Source organism: Carya illinoinensis, chromosome 11, assembly GCF_018687715.1.
Source record: "Carya illinoinensis cultivar Pawnee chromosome 11, C.illinoinensisPawnee_v1, whole genome shotgun sequence".
In the NCBI taxonomy this organism is placed as follows: domain Eukaryota; kingdom Viridiplantae; phylum Streptophyta; class Magnoliopsida; order Fagales; family Juglandaceae; genus Carya; species Carya illinoinensis.
In genome coordinates, this window is record NC_056762.1 from 41,326,135 (window position 1) to 41,346,800 (window position 20,666).

Below are 20,666 nucleotides of genomic sequence, written 5' to 3' on the forward strand. Positions count from 1 at the left end.
CAGCTTTTATGTCCTCGTGAATAGTGAGGTCGTGAATTAATTTTCTACCGGCCATCCATCCTAAAATGTACGAAACTCTTTTAAGATTCTGGACCGGTAACTCAACATTAACGAATGAACAAATTATAAAGTTAAAAAATTTAATTATAAGTGATTTTACATATTAACACATGTATTTATTCAGTGTAATTAGTCATAAAATAAAATTTATTAAAAATAATATTAATTTAAATTTTAAATATAAAAATATTAATATTAATACGTAAATTAATATATAGATTCTCTTGTTTATAATAAAACTGTTATACAACTATCCAGTGACATAATCGAGACTCGAGTGTTAGGCTATAGGCATTACTGCTACACTATTTTGGACGTTGACATGTCGCGGTTTCACTTGTTTTACTTTTAGGTGTGGTTTTGAAAGAGACATGGACATATCATCTAGGTCTGGAAATTTTGTAGCCTCTCGGGGACCAGCCAGAGGGACTAGTACTTGCAATATTCCAACTGTAGATCCTGATTTTCCTGGCCTAACATGTGCCGACATCCTGACTTTCATGCGATCGATCAATGTCACGTGGCTATGTTAGGAGTTTTTTTTTTTTTTTTACGCTTTCGATATACAATGTCATATAACATAAATATCCCAAGTATCAAACTAAACCTTATATTATGAAGCTTCCACCTTCCCTACCCACTTTTTTCTGACATTTCCCAATTTGAATGGTAGTGCATCGAAATGTCTAAACCTGAAAAACCACAACCTTAGAGACTTAAAAAGTAAATACGAGTATGATGCAGACGAAAACAAAAACAGGTTGGATGTATGACAGCTGCCAGCTCGCGACGCAAATTCAAAAGTTGGTCCAATTGGTCGCATGCATGACAGCTGATCAACCGATAGCATATTACTGTAAGAGGAAAACGGTAGCATATGGACAGCAACATTTGAGTAGACAATAGAGTATGATAAATGATTTGTAGAGTCTTAATAGACAAGTTTCACACGATTCTTTTGTAAAAAGGAAGATCTCATGTTGAAAAAGTGTCAAAAAAATATATACCCTTTTAGTGAAATTCATTTTTAACAAAAAATTTGAACGAAGTTTATCTATTTAAAATTTATACCTAACGTTATTTATAAAGTATAAATGTATTGATTGATATCATTCTTATTTAAAAAAATTTATTTATCATCTACGCATTATACATAATTTTTTTTAATTTTTTTACCAAATGCGTGATGTATGAATAACGAGTAGAAAAAATTATTTAATTAAAAAATAATAAATAAATAAATAATTATATATAGTGTTTGATATATAGATAATAAGTAAAAAGTTGTTCTTTATTTATTTATTCATTTTTGCTTTGATCGTAACACTATCAAAGATGGGGACGGCCGTGCTTTAAGGACGACTCCGCCAAAGTGGACAAACCCTCAATGTATATACATTTTTTTTTTTAATTCCGGATTCTTTTAAGAATAAGATTTTGTTGGGAATATTTTCTTATTTAACCAAACTCACAAATTGCAAAAAGGTGAAAAAAAAAAAAAAACATTGATCAAAAGGTTGTAAATTATTAATCTGTTATTACGCTAACATTTTCTTCAAGACTAAACCGTTTAGGCCTTTTGCTTGGTTACAGGCGCACGTTACCGGGCCCAAAAAACTCTTTCCACTCAATGCATCTTCTCATAAACCTTATGTAGCCCACGTATAGTTACAGGCCCACGTGACAGCCCAATGCATATTTTAATAAAGAATAATATTATATATAATCGTAGACTGTATAAATATTATTTAATTATTTTTAAAAAAAGTGAAATTTATTATTAAAAAATCATTATTTTTTTCAATTAGATACTATATCTACTCATTTTTTAAAAAACAAAAAAAGTTGTCGATGCTTGCACATAACTACAAATATAATTTTTCTATAAATAAAACAATGTGATGTGGTGTGTGGCTTGAGTCCTTTATTCTATTTTTGTTTGGTTACTGTTTGTTGAGAGAGGCGCTTCAGGCTGGATGGGTGCCGAAAAAACTTTTACACCAGCTAATAGACAAGTGCCACTTAGACAGTTAAAAAAGATTAGAAATGAACCCACATCCATCCGATTGTCTCCGTCTCCTTCTTCCATTGCATCTCTCTCTCCTATATGCACCATTTTTCTCAAAAACACTATCCCCCCCCCCCCCCCCCCCCCCGCGGGTGATCTGGCCTCAATGCCGAGAAGTCCAAAAAAAATTGCCGTCTGTCCCTGCTTTGCACTCGATGCCGACGAGCCCAAAAAACCATCGTCACCATCCCTACATTTCATCCAAGTAATGGGGAATTGGTTGATAAGCACTCGAATGTGAATTTGAACCAGGAAAATGCCTAGAGGGGAAAAATGGTAGAAGAAAGTTTGAATGCAATTTCCAATCAATGTTTAAAGACAATAATTTTTATGTTAAGACGCCGTGGACCACGGAAGGCAGTTGGCTCCTGGTCCATTTAGACATGACTGAATGCACATGAAGGTCCAGTTAAGCAAGTTTATGAAAATGTTTTTCAAAAATATTTGTAACGTAAAAACTATTGTATTTGTATGTTACGATAACAAAATTTAGTCCAATTAACTTGTTATTGAGACTTCTTACTTGACTATATCTAGAATCCAAGGTTTACAAATTGTACGTATGATTATGTAGGTGTTGATGTTATGAGTGGAGCAATTTTATTCATTCAAGAGGATTTGAAGATAACAGAGGTACAAGAATAAGTCATTGTTGGAATCTTAAGCATAATGTCGTTGTTGGGTAGTTTGTCGGCGTCGAGTGTAGGGTAGGGACGGAATGCGATTTTTTTTTTTGGCTTCTCAGCGTTGAGGCCAGATCGGGGAGAGGGAGAGAGAGAGATACGGCTTTCAAAAAAAATTGTGCAATGGGAAAGGGAGATGCATTTGAAGAAGAAGAGGGAGACAATCGGATGTATGCAGACTCATTTCTAATCTTTTTGGATTGTCTACGTGACACTTATCTATTGTTGGTGTGAAAGTATTTTTTGCACCCATCCGGCTTCAAGGTTATTCCTTTTGTTGATTGTAAGTTGTGATAAGTTCCCACGTGTGTTTATTATCATTATAAATTGTTTATTTTTATAATTTTTTAATATATATAAGTAATAAAAAAATATGAATAATTACTCGTCTTATTTATTCTTTCAAACTATGAGAATATATCTCATAGAATAATGGATAAGCATCGTTATATTGATGAATACGCTTTCAACTATGACGCCAAGGTAGAGAAAAAAGTTGTTTTTTAATAGAAAAATAGGTAGAAATAAGTTAAATAACCGAATACATGTCCAAGAAAAAAAAATTAAATAGGCTACAAGAAATTATGTGATTTTTTTTTCCCTCAAAAAGCCACAGGTAGTAGATGCTGTAGATTTAACCGTAGACAAACCGAAACTAGGCATAATAAAATTATTTAATTTTATTATTATAATATATATTTTTTAATTTTATTATTATAATATATATATTTAAAAAATATATTTTTAATTTCGTTACATTTTATTCAGCTCGTTATCGATAACGGCACCTAGGACTACCGAAATTTTGAGCTTTCCTTGCAAAAAGTATATTGTAGGAATAAATATCCTACAAGGTACAAACCTTTCTCTTTATCCTTTTGAGCTTTGAAGGGCCGACAGCAATGGATCTCTGGGTCAGTAGCTCTACAAGGTTCATGAACGAGAACCCATCTCAACCCTCTCACACCTTTCTCCGCGCGACCTCTGCCCATTCTCTCAGAAACCCAGTTTTCCAATTCAAGCACAAGCACAGACCCTTCAGCTCCCTCAAGCTTCCCTCTCCTTCCCGCCAAATCCACCTCCTTCAACCTCATCCATTTCCCCGAAATCCCGGTCACTTCGCCATTTCAGCGTCTCCTTCGTCTTCTTCTTCCTCTTCGGTTGCTCTTGGCAATGAAAAAGATCGGCTTCCGGCCGATATCGAGGTCAAAGAGACCGAAGAACCCAATTGTAGAGTGAGTCTTTAGTCACTTAATTGTCTGCCATGTATTCCCACATAATCATTCGTGGTATTTATTTATATAATTATTGCCGCTTTGGCCATTTGCTTTCTTTACACAATTGGGTCTTTATAATTTTTCTTTTATCAGCTCTCTCTCTCTCTCTCTCTCTCTCTCTCTCTCTCTCTCTTGTTTGGGTTTCTAGCTGAATTTGAATGGGTCTTTTTTCGAGCACTTCCGAGTATAGTATGGTTCCTCAATTGGACTGGGTCTTCATTTTTCGCACAATTGTTGATCTTAGTGCATTGTTCTTTGTTTACAACTTTCAAGTTCTGTTTTATATGTTTTTTCGTAAATGTGTAACAAATTTTCCTTTTTTGCAATTTAATAGGCAATGGGTACGAATGAAATCCCTAATCCTTTGTGTCTCTCTCTGTGCAGGTTAGGTTGAGCGTAGGAGTTCCACAAGCTGTATGCGAGGATTGCTACAAGAGGGTCATAAATGAGTTCATGAAGCAAGCGAAGGTGCTTTTGGGAGGAAACATATTTAGCTTGTGCAAAAGGAAAGTAATTTGATGTTTAATAGTTTTTTTTCACGTGCTTAGGTCCCCGGATTTCGTCCTGGAAAGAATGTTCCCGAAAGTATTCTTTTAAGTCATGTTGGAAAGAAGAATGTGCAAAAGGCTACTGTTGAATCTATTTTGAAGAGGACACTTCCACATGCCATGGCCTCGGTAGGTTGAAAGTAAAATTCAGTTACTTTTTCCCCCTTTCGTTTTAGGTTTGTTGGTATTTAAAATTATAGAACAACTTTCTAGGTTGCTATTATTTTACACATAACCTTTAAAGTGTCTTTGGGTTCACTTCAATTCATTACATTTACATCCATATATACACTTGAGTTGATCCTGTTTAAAGTCTGGTGTGCGTGTGCAGCACATTGTTTTATTCTACATTTCCCACACCGATAGGAAACCATTCATTGCTTGCAAAATCCCATAAAAGTTGCATGAGCTGTTAAAAACAGAAATCTATACTGGCTGTGAAGTACCTTTCCAGTAAGAATTTGAGGGTATGAACAATTTAGTAGTTTGGTGATCATATTTTAAAGAAGTTGTAGTTTGGAGCAAAGTGTGATTTTTCTTAAGCATTTTAACTGAGAGTTCTTAATCTATGGCTCAGTTCTTTTAGGAAGAGTTTAGAACTTTTCACTGTTAATTTCAGAACTAGTGTTGATTTTTGAAATTCTTTAAGCAAAAGATGCAATCTTAATCCTTTTCTCTTAGCCATATCACTTTTTCTCTTGAAGTGCTTTTGTTCTACAGGTGACAGGAAAGGCCTTGAGAGACTCAGTCCGCATTGTAACCAAATTTTCTGACATGGAGCAGACCTATTCTTCTCTGAACACTCTCAGGTTCTTCGTGTATACATCTTATAAGCTACATTTCACTTGCGTGTTCTTACTATCTTCTTTAATTTTATACCATACTTGTGCTCCAGATATGATGTCATTGTCGACGTGGCACCTCAAGTTAAATGGAATCCTGAGAATGGATACAAGAACTTAAAGGTTGTTGTTGAAATAGACAGTGACATAGATGCTCAGAGAGCTTCTGAGCTAGAACTGAGACGTCGTCACAAATCCCTTGGTTTGCTGAGAATTGTAACAGATAGAGGACTGCAGGTAAGTCAAGTTACTTTGGGCTTATAAACATTTAACTTGCTGCTCCCATTTAACTTATTTTTTATAATTTTTAAGAAAATTAATATTTTGAATAAAATATTCATGGTGTATTTGTTTAAAGGAAATTAAACACTCCCCAATCCTGTCAAACAGTTTGGGAAAAGTTTATCCCACAAACTGTTCAACTATCCTACTATAGCATTGCAGTAGTCATAGATTGCAGCCCTGAATGCCATAGAAAGAAATCTAGTGAGCAACTATTATATTTTTTTGAAAATAATTATTTTTGCTTTTGTATATATTCATTTGATTTTGGTGAATTATAAAAACTTGAACCTTCCACAGATTGGTGATGTTGCTGTTCTTGACATATCAGCAACAACAATTGATCAAGATGAGTTGAATGTTGTAGAGCTTCCATCTGCAGAGAGTAAAGGTCTGCCAGTATGCACTGAAGATGTAATACCCTCGTGTCAGTTTTCCATTTGTAATACATGCATTTCATCACCCAACTCCATGTTCTACCTGCAGGTTTTCATTTTGATACAGAAGATGGTGATAAAGTGATTCCCGGGTTCATCGATTCAATTATAGGAATTCGACCAGGTGAAACGAAGTCCTTTCCTCTTGTATTTCCCGAATCATGGAAACAAGAGAATCTCCGTGGTGTTCATGCTCAATTTACTGTGAGTGCCTTCATTAGAGTCCAATTACAAGATAAAGGATAAACATATACAGGAAACTCCATTGCCTTTTTCTGGTTCTTTTCAGCCTTTTCATTCTGTCAAACAAGGTTAAATTGTTTTCTATGGTAATCAATATGCCCATAGTACTGAGCTCAGCTCAGAAATTTTTTGTACTGATTATGTACTCTTTTATAGGTTGAATGTAAAGAACTATTTTACAGAGACTTACCTGAACTGGATGACTCCCTTGCTGTCAGGCTTCTTCCTGGGTGCACCACTCTGAAGCAGGTAACCCTTGTGCACTCTCAGATACGGAAAAAAAGTAAGTATCCTGTCCAACTAGATCTCAAATGAAATTTTTTGTGCTGTATAAATCTGCAGGTTAAGGAATTATTGTTACAGAGATATCTAGAAGTGGAGGAAACGGCTAGAGAACAAGCAACAGATAATGCAATTCTAGATCAGCTTCAAAAGGTTCATTGGTAGCATGAGCAAAATTCAATTCATTTCTTGTGGCTTCTGATTGATGCTTCCCGTTCTGTACGTTGACTGCACATGGCCTAACTCTTTTTTCTATTTACTAACTGAGAAATTTTTTTAATAAAAAAAATCCTGATATATTGAAACACTTGGCATCACATGAAATGACCAACTGTTTTAATAAATCTGCAGAGTCCAGGCATGAATATGTCAACATTTAGGAATGAAAGTCATCATGAAAGAGGCTTGATGTACCATTGAACTTTCCTTGGGTATTTTGATCCTCTCTTTTGGCAGGATCTATATTTTGATGGGACCTATGTAGCTGTCCAGTGGATAACAAGAATTAAATGATTATCAATTTCATCCTGTCAGAAGAATTGTGATAAACCAGCCAAGAAAATTCTATGGAAACTATATAGTTAGCTTCACGTGTATAATTATATGGAAACTATGAACCCTAATTGAAAAACGTCCTCCCTTTTTATCCTAGTAATTTCACATGTATTCCTGCATTTTTATTTTCAGATGGTAGAGGTTGAAATTCCTCAATCTTTGTTTGAGGAACAAGGTAGGCAATTTTATGGAGCCAAGCTTCTAGAGATACAGGTCAGTACTTGGAAAAATATGTATTATATCATGGTACCCAATTTTAAATCATTCTAAAATTATGCTTACGCGCATGTTTGTTTGGCTTTCAATTGCCTCCCATTTTCTCAGTTGTATGTATATCAATTCTAATTTCAATATTGTGGTGGCACAGGCAAATGTGAAACTAAATGAACAACAATTGGCTTCTCTATCAAGTCCAAAGGCAGTTGATGAGTATCTGGAAAGCCAGAAGGAAAATATATTGAACGTAATAAAACAAAATCTGGCAGTTGGAGATATATATAAACGTGAAAATTTGCAGGTATTTATATATATTGAATGCTAATTTATCTAGTCAATTTTGTGGATTTATTTTGTCCTGCTCATGAATGGATTTATATGCTTCCTTTTACGATGATATGAATATCTGGTTTTGCTGGTTGCAGTTTTCAACGGACGATCTTGTGAAGGAGGTTGAGAATTCCATAGCTGAATTTAAACGTCAAAAACAAGAATATGATGAGGAGAGGGTGAGGGAACAGGTTTGTACACCATCCTATCAAAGAAGTGGAGTGCTATCACTTATTCCTTTTTTTCTTTTTTGTTATTTTTAAGCCTTCACAAGGGCCTGTGTAGGGATTCCAGGACAGGTAAAAGGGTGTTCATGAAACAGTTAGTTGAACTAGTATACCATAGTAACCAACAAGAGACTGGAGGCACTTCCAGTCGCATATTATTGATAAACCAAACAATGGTTTGATGTTCTCAAATTGCTGTGACTTGACCTTCATTTTCTGTCTTTTCTGGAATCAATATAACCTTTAACAGAAATTACTCTTCCCCTAGCATCTCTCTTGGTAGGATAACTTAAAGACTATTGACAATTACCTAATTTCCCCGCTAAAATTTTGCAGGTACAGGAGATACTGGAAGGAGCGAAGGTACTTGAATGGTTGAGAGAACATGCTGAGATTCAGTACATAAACAGATGAGAGAGAGAGAGAGAGAGAGAGAGAGTCACTGCCGCTATTCAAAATTTTTGTTTCTTATTATATGACGTTCCTCATAGTTAAATACGATCCAAGATCGCTAGAAAGTTTGCCTAGAATATTGGAATAAACAAAAACCCGAGTATTTCATGTTCACCAGCCTGAGGACGATCAAAGCTTTTGAAAGTATGGCATGCTTCTCATGTGATGGGACTAGTTTTTAGTTAGGCGAGAGGCAATCAGCAGATCCAGTAGCAAGGCTCGATACTGCTCTCAATTCCAGTCTCGGTGATGAGAGCAGCGCAACTCTCCCAATTTTTGCGGGTCTTTCAGACACTCCAATCATATGATACGCCAAATTAGTTAATTGAATCCCTTATGCTCGATGCCCGGAAAATAAGAGAACTTGCAATTTGATACATGGGTAATTCAGAACATATCCCATACGGCAAAAACCCTCTTAAAGTATAGACAATGGACAGACAGAACTGCCCAGACTCAAGAAGATGGCTCTTGCTCTCGGGTACCAAAACCTATGACTCACTACCAGGAAGCTGGTCGGGAATTGTGTCCTCAGTTACTCAAAGCAGCTCCGGTATATTACCCTCGGGGATGGAGGCTGGAGCTGACATCACTCTCGGTAGGTGGAAGCCCTGCATCTGTGTCGCCCTTCAACTCATTCTCACCGAAGAGATCCTTTTGAATAGGGACTGATTTTTGCTGCTGGATTTTTTTAGAAAGTAATTTGCTTACTAGAATTAAAACGGCATTAATAGGCAGTTGCATTATTTTTGGAGAAAAGAAAGAAACTATAATGGATTATCTATCCAAGGTCAGGAGAAGTCTTGGTTGAGAGTTGATGGTTATCAAGTGATCACTATCTCGAAACATTATTTTGGAGAAAAAAACGCGTCACCAAAGGTCAAGCAAAGTAATGGCTTATGGGTTGTCTTCCAAGCCACCTTTGTCTCCAACGTCTTCAAAGCCAAATTTCCAAATTCAATTACCATTGCGAGTTTTGATCATGAACTATCAACAGTCACATTCCCCACCTTCGAGCAATTGGTCCCGTCTATGCAATTCGAATCTAATGAGTAGAAAAAATAATATTAAGGGTCGAGATTTAGGCCTTGTTTGTTTAGCCTAAACCAAAAATCTCATCTCATCTCATCTCAACTCATCATTACACATTTTTCAAATCCCAATACAAAATATAATAAACAATCTAACTTTTTCAAATCCCAATACAAAATTAATATTCAAAAATTATATTATAACAATATTTTATTTATTACTATTTAAAACATCTCATCTCATCTCATCTGTGTAACCAAACGGGGCCTTAATGTTCTATTTTTATTTGCCTGTACTTTGCTGAGTTTCTAGATATAAAAAAATTATTGGAAAACTTTTAAAATTTAATTTAAAAAATAAATTTTTAATTTTATCAGTCATTATGACAATGTGACATGTGTAGTATAATGACGTGGATTGTGAGTCGGGAATTGAAGATGGACTGGACCGTGGGTGGTTTTGGGTCGGGTTTGATGTCTGCCCGGCTCCGGGGCCCAATAATGAGAAGAAAATGACACGTGTCAATTTGAAGCACATCATTCGTTCGGTTCATCGGGAGAGTTTTACAGCTTCACCTTCCTAACCAACGTCGAGCTTAGATCTGAAAGCAAGGCTCACGCTGCGGTACATTTCCGAGGAACTGTACTGCCATGGATCGGGTTCTAAAAGCTGCTAGAGCCTCCGGTTCTCTCAACCTATCAAATCGTTCCCTCAGGCACGCTCCGTGTTCTCTTTCTTCTCCTTTTAATTTTGTTCGTAAATCTAAATTTCATGTAGTGGTGTTCTATTAATTGCTTCGTGAAGATAATTAAAGCCAGATGAAGATGCGTCAATTAGCGTAATAGTGGATAGCATAGTACAATGATACATCCGTGTTTGTTTGACATAACTGTTAGTGCCGATTAGATGTTTACAGGCTGTTGGCGGATCAGCCTGACACATCTTAGTTGTGGTTCGAGATGTCTGAGTGTTATTCACCCCGGTTTAGTTGAATACTATGAGTAGAATCTACTTTCTTTGTATTTTTTTTTCTTGAAAGCTTTCTCTGTGCGTTTTGCTTTTGAATATATTGGGTGTTTAGTTCTTATGACTCGTACGACGATCGCAATATTTTTCCTCTCGAGAGATAGGCCGACGGTTTGTTACCTACATCTGCTATTACTCTTTCGGTAATGACGAGAATTATATGATTTGAGAAGATTTGATGATTTCTACTTCATAGTGATTCATTTAAATCGTAATGCATCGTAGTAGAGAATGATATGGTTAATTATGTATGCCTTACTTTTACTTGTGTTTCTATTATCAGGGATGTGCCCAATGAAGTATACAAATGTTTGGATGCAGTTGGAAATGATGAAAAGTGGTGGGAGGTAATTTATTTTCGACTTTTGCTTTGTTCTTCCTTAACGTGCCATATGGAATGGCAAATGATATGGGTCACGATGGTAGGGTTTTTTTTTTTTTTTTTTTTTTTTTATAACTTAATGATTAAGGAAGTGTTTTTTAATGATATTGTGAATTTTTTTTTTTAAATGTTTAAGGATATAAAAAAAAATGTATGAAAAAAAAAAGACCAAATGGCCTTGTCGGTGAGTTTTCTCGTGCTAGCACGATCCTATGGAATGTTAACTAGAAAGATGAAGTTGAATACAACTTACAAAAGATATTTGGACTGATGGTGTCATTGCTTGTGTTGCAGGCTGTGGAGCTACAGAAGCTCATTTTGGCTCATAATGATATTGAATCATTGAAAGAAGACCTTAGGAATCTACCTCAATTGACTGTATTGAATGTCAGCCACAATAAACTTTCTGAACTTCCCGCTGCGATAGGAGAGTAGGTTTTCTAAACAAATATAACTGTTAATCTTTTTCATGAATGTATTCCCATGTTTCTTGGTGTTCTTAACCTAACGTTTATGCATGTTTAACGTGTGATTTTGTTTTTTTCTTGACCTGTTTGACAGGCTTCCTTCACTGAAATCTTTAGATGTGTCCTTCAACTCAATTCAAAACCTCCCTGAAGAAATTGGATCAGCAACTTCTCTTGTCAAGTATACTTTTCATCTTTTCTTTCTTTCTGCTTCCTCTCCATCTTTTTCAATAATTTTTTTTTCTTTTTTTTTTCCCTCCTCCACTCTTGCTTTGATCACAACTAGTACATTTTCTACTTCCTTGTTGCTGTTTTGAATGTTTATTTTTGTTTCTTTGCTTTTTTTTTCTTGGTGTTTCTAGTTTCTGAAAAATCGTAATGAAAAACAAGAAAATATCAAACATGATATGGTGTTATGATCAGGATTATATCACTCTGTGCATATGATGGTTTTGGGTTGCCCTACCATCTTTTGAGTACCTTAAACCTGAATTAGATTAGTACATTTATTGGTTTTGGTGCAAATCTACAGCCCATTCTTGGTGATTTTCACTCTTCTCATCTCAAAGTGATGCAGCCTTATTTGTTTCTTGTTTTAATCCGACTTTTGTTGGCATTGAATGCTAATGAAGAAAATACTAATGGTGACGTAGATAATGAGTGGCAGAAATCACTCTTCTCATCTCAAAGTGATACAGCCTTATTTGTTTCATATTTTAATCCTTTTTTTGTTGGCATTGAATGCTAATGAAGAAAATATTAATGGTAACATAGATAATGAGTGGCATAAATGATTGATAACTTGTTTTTACCCCTCTTTTGGAAGTCCTTTTGGAATGGACTGAGCGTGAAAGACCTTAACCTTTAACACCATATAGGATTTAATTACTTTGTTTATGTTTACGCTAGTGTTTATGTTTTTGTTTTCCTGCTAGTGATTATAGTATAGATTTTAACCTTTAGCAATTGATACATCCAGATTTGTGTGATCATTTCATACCAGGTTTGACTGTTCTTCCAATCAGCTTAAGGAACTTCCAAGCTCCATTGGAAGATGTATAGCTTTATCAGATTTGAAGGTAATGATTTACCATGATGGAATGACAAACACCAGGGACCTCACAATGTGTTATCTGATGACGTTTGGGTCATGACACTTTTTTCCCAGGCATCAAACAATGTTATTACCAGTTTGCCCGAAGAGCTAGCGAACTGTTCAAAATTAACAAAACTAGATGTGGAGGTATTAGTTGGATCTATTATTTGCATACTAGATTTTAGATGGCCTGCTTGTTCATGTACTGTAAAGTATTGTTGACATATTCTACTTATCAAAAAAAAAAAAAAAAAAAGTATTGTTGACATATTGTGTGTATCTCTGATATTATTGTCAGGGAAACAAGCTCACTATGCTATCTGAGCATTTGATTACATCGTGGACCATGCTCACTGAACTTAATGCATGTAATTATCAGCATTTTCACCATCTAGGTATTAGATCCTACTTGTATAGCTACATATGGATTGAACTCGTATTGTTACTTCAATATGTGCAGCAAAAAATATATTGAATGGTATACCAGAGAACATTGGCAATCTTTCACATCTCATTCGTCTTGATTTTCATCAGAACAGTGAGTGAATTGTGCTAGGATTTCCCTTCCCCTTTTTTCCTTTTTTATGTGTAACTTAAAACCAGTTTCTTCCACGTCCTTATAAATTTTCTATGTAACGAGTTGTGCAGGAATTTCATCAATCCCGGCATCAATAACGGGTTGCTCTTCTCTTGTGGAGTTCTATATGGGGTCATATTCTTACTTGATATCATTTGATAATTTTAGAATTTTAGGGGCATTTGGATTGTGTGGATTTCCTTCTGCTCGAAAGTTGGCACCTTTTGATAATTATATGGCTTTGATGACATAAAATTTCAGGAATAACACACTGTCTTTGTTACCGGCTGAGATTGGGGTGCTTTTGCATTTAGGGACTTTCGATCTTCACTCAAACCAGGTAGCTAGATTTATTTATTTTTTCTTTTGGTGATATTATTTGGAAAAATGTCCTCGTTTCTATTAGTTTGTTAAGATGCATGGGCTACAGGAAAATGATTCCTATGCGATCCTTGCTCCGCTTTCACTTGAACAGGCACTTATTTCTCTTTAAAATTTGTTGCTCAGACCTGATTATAACTATTTTCATGTAAATCACTGGAGTCCTTTGATATGATTTTTTTACAAGTAAAAAAGATATGATCCTGTGAGTCAACGTGTGTGCATGGTTAAGTAGCAGATGGTGGAGTCAATTTTCATTAGTGTTGATGGATGTTATATGAAATGTTGTACATATATGAGTTCTTACTCTATTGATGCATTTTGAGTGTGTACATGAAAAGAGGTCCTTGCTACTTCTTGTCCATTGGTTTTTATTTCTGAGCAGTGTATACTGTTATGCGCGTAGTATGTTATATATTCAGTTCTGTAACATATCCCAAAATTGACAAGGGCTCTAGTTTGAATGATGTTTCCTCCCCTTATAAGAGGGTGAAGGGTGATGTTCGTGGATTCAAAACTCATTGAGCACATGTCTCACTTGCAATGAAAATTGAATATTTTGTTTTTGAAATGTCTTTTTCTTCGAATCCTCAAGTTTTGGATCGGTGATTTTAAACCTGCCTGCTATGCATGCAGTTGAAGGAATATCCAGTGGAGGCATGCAAGTTGCGTCTTTCAGTCCTGGATCTTTCAAATAATTCATTGACTGGATTGCCCCCCGAAATGGGTAAGGTTAGCACATTATAGATTGGTGCAAGTCCTCTGGTTTATTTTTTCACAGGATTTTAGCTTCCTGAATAGCTCATGGTGCCTTGAAGAAATCTGGCATCTTTCAATCATTTCAAACAATATAACTTTGTTTACCTATTTAAAGATTTTTTTTTGACTTATGAAAAAAGACCGTTTTAAGAAGTTTTTGCTTAACCGAATTGAAATCAAAATACAGCCTTAACACGTTCTCTCTCATATATACATGTTTTCAATCTTATCTTTATAAATGCAAAGATTGGGGATTAAAATGATCAATAGATAGGGCGTAACATAACTTATCGTTTGTGTAGGCAAGATGACGACCTTGAGGAAACTTTTGCTTAATGGCAATCCTTTGCGAACTCTTCGAAGGTGCAAATAATCATGCTGAGCCTTAGCATGTCTATTGTGTCTTTTTATTAAGGGATTATCCAACTGTTAATTTTTCTCCAGTTCATTGGTTTCTGGACCAACAGCTGCTTTACTGAAGTATCTTCGAAGTAGACTTTCTGAGGGTGAAGGTATATTGGTTCTCACTAATCATGCTTCAGTTAGATTGTCTTTGGCATTCTGGATTTATTGTCTCTGTTGTTGTAAGAGTTCGAGATTTTCGACACAATGTCAAATTTCATAACTTACTGTTTTAAGTTTTCTTCCATTATGAGTGATCAATTCAAGCTTGTCATGTAGATCCTGAAGCCATGACAACAACAAAAAAGGATGTAATTTCTATGGCATCTCGATTGTCCATCACTTCAAAGGTATAAGTCACTGTAATTCCAACATTTATTTATATAGAGATTAAGCTTTTCCATGAGAAATCTGTCTGTGGTTTCAGTGCTATTGATGTTATCTTAGTTGCTTACCGGATGTCACCTAGAAAACTACTACTTTACTGGTGCATATGATTTAGTTATGCAAGTCAAATAGCCACTTCTATCTATCTACTTTCTATAGATAACTTGCTGCATATTTTTCCGCCTGTAGAGACCAAGTGGATGGTGTGACGTGTAGAATCTACAGAAATCAAACATATTATAGGGTGAATAATACTTTTGAAATGGGGGAACATCTAAGGTGGAAAAAGGGGGGGTTGAGGGAGGGCGTTGTTCAGGAAGGTTTTTTTTTTTATAAGTAAGAGATAAAATATTATTGATTTGAATGAAATAGGCATAGCCTGTGTACACAGGAAGTATACATAAGAACACCTAAATGCATTCTAAGAGTGATGAATTAAAGACATGAAATCATGAACGTTGTTCCCATTTAGTACTTATTCAGGAAGTTATGTAATTAAAGAAACCATATGATAATAATGCCATTAGTCTTAAAACTCCATTTTTTGAGAAAGATTTATGAGGAAGACGAGTCTAGATAATAATGCCATTAGTCTTAAAACTCCATTTTTTGAGAAAGATTTATGAGGAGACCAAGTAGACTCGTCTGAATACTATCAATAGCACCATAGACTTTTTAATAAGTAAACAAAGTTTTTCTTACAATTCGCAAGAGGTTTACTTTTTTGGTAAGTAGCAAGAGGTTTACTTATAAAATGGACAAAGAAACAGGGAAATCTTGAAAACTCAGCCACCCCCAACCCACATGTTCCAATCAACATGAATTGAGTAAATTTTGTGGGGCTGGGAAAACTCATCATTGGCTTGATAAAATTCTCACAGTTTTTAAGATAAATCTTCCAAGCTAGCCTTTAATAATGTTGTAATTTCAGGAACTTTCTTTGGAAGGGCTAGGTTTGAGTGCAGTACCATCAGAAGTATGGGAATCGGGTGAGGTAGTTAAAGTTGACCTTTCCAGGAATGCCATTCAAGAGCTGCCAGTTGAACTTTCTTCATGTGGTTCACTGCAGGTAAATTTCTTACTTTTCCTCAGTTTCCATAGTGTTTCCACAGTAGCTCTTATGGAAACTGATATCCTAAAAAGTCATAGAGGATTTAAACTGCTTTCGGTTAAACCCAGAACATATTTTGGTTCCAGACTATCACAGTCTGAGTCAGGGATTTTTCTTTGCTTAAATTCACTTGTTGGAATCTGAAACCATCTATTAATGCATCAACTTTGTTTCCAAATGTGCAGACTTTGATATTATCCAGGAACAAGATTAAAGACTGGCCAGGTTCAATATTAATTTTGCTTCCTAATCTTTCATGTTTGAAGCTAGACAATAATCCTCTCATACAGGTAAACACAGATCTAATTTCTATCTTATGCAATATAAATTAAGCTTCTGCTGTAGAAGTGTGAAGTGGACAGGTTGATAGTTTCAAAGAGTTATTTTCCCCCCTTTCTTTCACGAAGCTTAGGACTTATAATAGAATTAGAACCTTTTCTTGAGAGAAAAAACAAAATAAACGCTTTTCTGTAAGTTTCTTTACAATCTAGAGGCTTCTCATTCTATGTCAATAGTCATGATGTTAGTCTTGTTAGAAGTTTGGAAGCACTAAAGTCCATTCCACATTATAAAATCTTTCTGGAATTATTTACATATTCATATTTTGAGGCCTAGTGATGGAAAGGAGGTTGGATTACAGATCTATTCACAAGATATTTTCTTGTGTGCATGTTCTATGTAAATGTGTCTTTATTACCACTATGATCCACTACCCTCTTATTACTTGATCTGCAGATTCCATCCGATGGATTTCAAGCAGTCTCTGGTGTTCAGGTTCTGGATCTAAGTGGTAATGCTGCTTCATTACAAGAGTATCCAGTATTTTCCAGCATGCCCCATCTACAAGAGCTTTACCTTAGGTCAGTTAGCTGGGAATTACTACACAATCTCGCATATCGATGCACAAAGACAAATATCTTATTTTATGGATTCATGTCGGCCAGAGTGTGCCTGTGAACTTCTATGCTTGTACATAATGGTATCTTGTCTAATGACTGAGCTATTTATCATACATTTAACTTGACTTGACAGAAGAATGCAGCTACATGAAGTGCCATCTGATATATTTAGCTTACAGCAATTGCGAATCCTTGATTTGAGCCAAAATTCCCTTCAATCGATTCCATTGGTAATGTATATCTTTTTTGAATGAAATATTCGAAATATAACTGCACCATTGTTTGATTAGAACTTGTCAAAGTCAACTTTGATCAAGTGGACTTTCCTTGAGGTAAGAGAGACTTGAAAAATGATCCATATTGTACATCAACTGGCTTCATAATTTTATTTCCTTGATTGTTGGGACAATGAAGTTATTCTTTTGGTTCATTCCAATCAAAATATTTATTTCATGGTCATCTTAAATGGATTTAGTGGATTGAACTCTGTAAAGTGGAGAGGTTAAGAGTTCAGGTTTTCAATATAAAGATGTAAATTACTTAAATATATATATATATATATATATATAAGATGTAAATTTCTTAGGAAGTAAAGTTGTATCTTTAGTTTAATACCTTTATCTCTTTCCTTGTTAATTCTTTATTCTGTTTTGGGTATGGATAGAAGGTTGTACTTGTTGCATTTATCATGTAGCTGGTCCATGGATCTACAAATTGGCCTGTTGATAGGAGGTTGATTACTTTTCACATGTTAGGAACTGCAAGACAAGTAGAGTACTCTGGTGCTGTTTGTAGATAACTTTTGAGATATAGCCTTGGTTCATAAATCTTGTCTTTGATTTTCCTGTGCGGGGTGCATCAACTGCCAAATTTGTGATTTTGTTCTTTAATATTGGCATGCAGGGGTTCCAAAATCTTACTTCTCTTACTGAACTTGGCCTATCTGACAACAACATCTCGGCACTTCCCCCGGAGCTGGTCAGTATATGGAATCATTTCACCATTATTTTGATATTAGAGGTTTTCAAGTACGGTGTTCAGTAAGATGTTGCTAAAACACACTGTGGTAGTGAATTAGTGCAGTGCCATAATGACTTAAGTTTTTTTCCTTTCTATTTTGTCTCTTTTAATAAAAAAAAAATTCTCAGAAGCAAACTGAACTTTGGAGAGCCCCATATTTACCCTATAACATATATATATTTTTTTGGTAAGTAAAAATATTATATATATCAAAAGGAGTAACCAAGTACACTAAACGTATACAAGAAAACACCGAGCCCATATTAGAGAGCCCCTAATGACCCAAAAAGCCTGTGAAAAACAACCCAAAATACACCAAGCCCAAATTGGAATGGAACACGTCTCCTCGACCCTAACCCCTTGTTTCCTGTAGAACTAATACTCATCCCGAATCCCCAACCCCAACCCCTTGTTTCCCGTCTTCACAATGCTCTCCCTTTAGACTTCCCTCTACTTGAGTTAGCCCCCTTAGCATTGTATTTGATTGCCCAAGAAGGATGCTGTAAATCCCTGCTTTTCTTGAAACTTGATTTGGTTTTAAGCGCATGGCTTGCCTCAATCGCAGTGATTAGTTCTATAAATTGGTCTTCATATCCTCCATGTGAAATTCCCAAAATGCTAAATCTCATTAACTTTAGGCAGAACCCAATTTGCTATAAGAGGAAGAGAGACCAGGGGAGCAACATTATCCCCAGACACAGTATCCAATTGCACTCCCGACTCTAGACATTCCTCCACACAAGGCACCCTATAACATATTTTCGAGTCATAATTCTGACCATGCATTGTCACCAAAGAACCACCTATGATGGTTGGTTCAATTCCCCATCACACGATATAAAGTAGTCAATAACCACCTTTTTCTCAGCTCAAGTAATTTAAACTTCGCACCTGAAACCACTGAGATTTTTTTGATACGTAAGAATTTTATTAATAAAAATCTAGGCAATGCCCAAGTACCTGAACTACTAAAAATGACACATTATATATTCAAACTACCAAAAACTAAGCATCAATTTTCAATTATGGCCATTAAGATGGATGAAAAATAGCTGATGTCACACAACCTGGACTGTTGGATCTCAAGACACGACGCGCATTTTAAGTTTTTGATGGTATGAGCATGCAATGTATTAATTCTGGAACTATAAAAAATGACTTAATTCAGGTAGTTTAGGATGGACGGTGCAAAACACATGTTAGTTGGAGGGTCGAAAGTGTGTTCTCTCCTTCAAAATTTTATCCTAGCCTTTTCCTTTCTTGATTATAAAGTAATAAAGACTTGTTCACCGACTAGTAGAAGCACTAATATTTATTGAACAATAACCACGACTTAGAAAGTTACCTACTGCTTCACGTGATACATTTGTCCAGACTAGTTTGAATGATTTATTTCATCATATAAGCTAAGGAAGAGTTCTTTGGTCAGGGTTTGCTTGAACCGAGCCTACAGGCCTTAAGACTTGACGGAAATCCATTGAGAAGGTAAGCTAATTTTTTCCATTCCACCTTTAAAAAAAATGGAAAAAGAAAAAACGTTACTTATATTCTGGATGTGGTGTAGCCTTGCTGGGATTTTTTGGTTTGGTGGCATTGTCACCCTTTCTTTTCATGATTGGAGTTTCTGCTTTTGCAAAGGTTGCATCTTTGATCCCGCCCCAGATTAAAGAGGGCATTGTCTTAATCAATTAACTTAAAATCCTTGCAGTTTTATTTAGCTTAGTCATCCGAACTTCTCGAAATTTGGTTTGGTGGCGAAGTTTGTTACTCGACACTAGCCCAATTACAGAGTGTGAATCATATTTTATCATTTTCATGAACTTTGATGGTGGCTTATTTAGCATCCAATACTGTGTACTCTGTATACTTATCTGGAAAAAAAAAAAAAAAACTCCTGATGTTGTCAGAAATTATTTATCAGTAGTGAACTTAAGTTAAAATTATATCGCAGTTACTGAAGGGTATAGAGACTCTTATTCTTTCTGTATCTTTTACAGCATCCGGAGGTCAATCTTAGAAAGAGGGACCAAAGCTGTTCTGAAATATTTGAGGGACCGAATTCCAGAGCAGTAGTATGTTCATATATTCTTCCCTCTCTTGATTGGGGCAACATTTTTCACTCCCTTGTCTTCGGTTTTTATTTAATCGATTTATTTTTATTAAAGCTTGATGTTAGAGACTAAGTACTTGCACACGTCTCGAGTCTAATGCTATGTAACATATGATACATTGATGTTTATAATCCCGATATTCAATATCAATATGCTTCTGTGTTCTACTATTATTATTTTCCGAATTTTATTTTTTGTCTGCTATACTTCCTTTTTCCCCGATTATGACCTGTTTTAAGGGGAAAGGAGGAGGAGAGGAACCAATGGAGAGTAGAGTTGACCTTGCAATCTAGTCTCATGAGGTGGAGCATGGCCTGCATGGGTTGTGTTGCCGGAGCACTGGAAATGCGGGGTAATGAATGAGCAAGTTGAGTATGAGTGGAACTTATTATTATTATTATTATTAATGTAGGTATTTCGTTATGAGCAGAAGCAGGTATTAAGAAAGGAAAAATCTAGTAGGAAAAACACGTCTAAGCACCATTTGGTTTTAATGGTTACGATCAATTACTT

General features: G+C 35.5%; 2 protein-coding genes across 3 annotated transcripts; both read left to right on the plus strand.

Moving 5' to 3' along the window:
• Positions 1-3,625: 3,625 nt before the first annotated feature.
• On the plus strand, positions 3,626-8,617 carry LOC122280682 (trigger factor-like protein TIG, Chloroplastic). Its single transcript, XM_043091662.1, has 13 exons — positions 3,626-4,046; positions 4,473-4,556; positions 4,637-4,765; positions 5,357-5,445; positions 5,532-5,715; positions 6,061-6,151; positions 6,247-6,401; positions 6,597-6,689; positions 6,783-6,875; positions 7,410-7,490; positions 7,645-7,794; positions 7,919-8,014; positions 8,387-8,617. Exons 1-13 carry the CDS (start codon positions 3,714-3,716, stop codon positions 8,462-8,464), a joined length of 1,656 nt encoding a protein of 551 aa, XP_042947596.1. The 5' UTR covers positions 3,626-3,713; the 3' UTR covers positions 8,465-8,617.
• A 1,451-nt stretch (positions 8,618-10,068) lies between these two features.
• Positions 10,069-20,323, plus strand: LOC122280680 (plant intracellular Ras-group-related LRR protein 6). Of its 2 annotated transcripts, XM_043091661.1 has the most exons (21): positions 10,070-10,250; positions 10,845-10,908; positions 11,238-11,374; positions 11,505-11,591; positions 12,414-12,489; positions 12,579-12,653; positions 12,805-12,874; positions 12,967-13,044; positions 13,155-13,215; positions 13,345-13,423; positions 14,101-14,191; positions 14,526-14,586; positions 14,668-14,735; positions 14,905-14,975; positions 15,944-16,081; positions 16,309-16,413; positions 16,859-16,983; positions 17,156-17,252; positions 17,926-18,000; positions 19,472-19,527; positions 20,040-20,323. In XM_043091661.1, the coding sequence occupies exons 1-21, from the start codon at positions 10,186-10,188 to the stop codon at positions 20,113-20,115; spliced, it is 1,755 nt and encodes a 584-aa protein (XP_042947595.1). In that variant the 5' UTR covers positions 10,070-10,185; the 3' UTR covers positions 20,116-20,323. The 2 variants fall into 2 exon arrangements, with proteins under 2 accessions (XP_042947594.1, XP_042947595.1); XM_043091660.1 differs by lacking the exon at positions 19,472-19,527 and having other exon boundaries at positions 10,069-10,250.
• The last annotated feature ends 343 nt before the right edge of the window (positions 20,324-20,666 follow it).

Bases quoted from the DNA above. Each gene is read 5' to 3' on its own strand.
- LOC122280682 (XM_043091662.1), top strand. From the start codon at position 3,714: ATGGATCTCTGGGTCAGTAGCTCTACAAGGTTCATGAACGAGAACCCA. The intron at 4,557-4,636 runs GTGCTTTTGGGA...TCACGTGCTTAG, and splicing joins AGTTCATGAAGCAAGCGAAG to GTCCCCGGATTTCGTCCTGG. The intron at 5,446-5,531 runs GTTCTTCGTGTA...CTTGTGCTCCAG, and splicing joins TCTTCTCTGAACACTCTCAG to ATATGATGTCATTGTCGACG.
- LOC122280680 (XM_043091660.1), top strand. From the start codon at position 10,186: ATGGATCGGGTTCTAAAAGCTGCTAGAGCCTCCGGTTCTCTCAACCTA. The intron at 13,045-13,154 runs GTGAGTGAATTG...CGAGTTGTGCAG, and splicing joins TCTTGATTTTCATCAGAACA to GAATTTCATCAATCCCGGCA. The intron at 18,001-20,039 runs GTCAGTATATGG...TATCTTTTACAG, and splicing joins CGGCACTTCCCCCGGAGCTG to CATCCGGAGGTCAATCTTAG.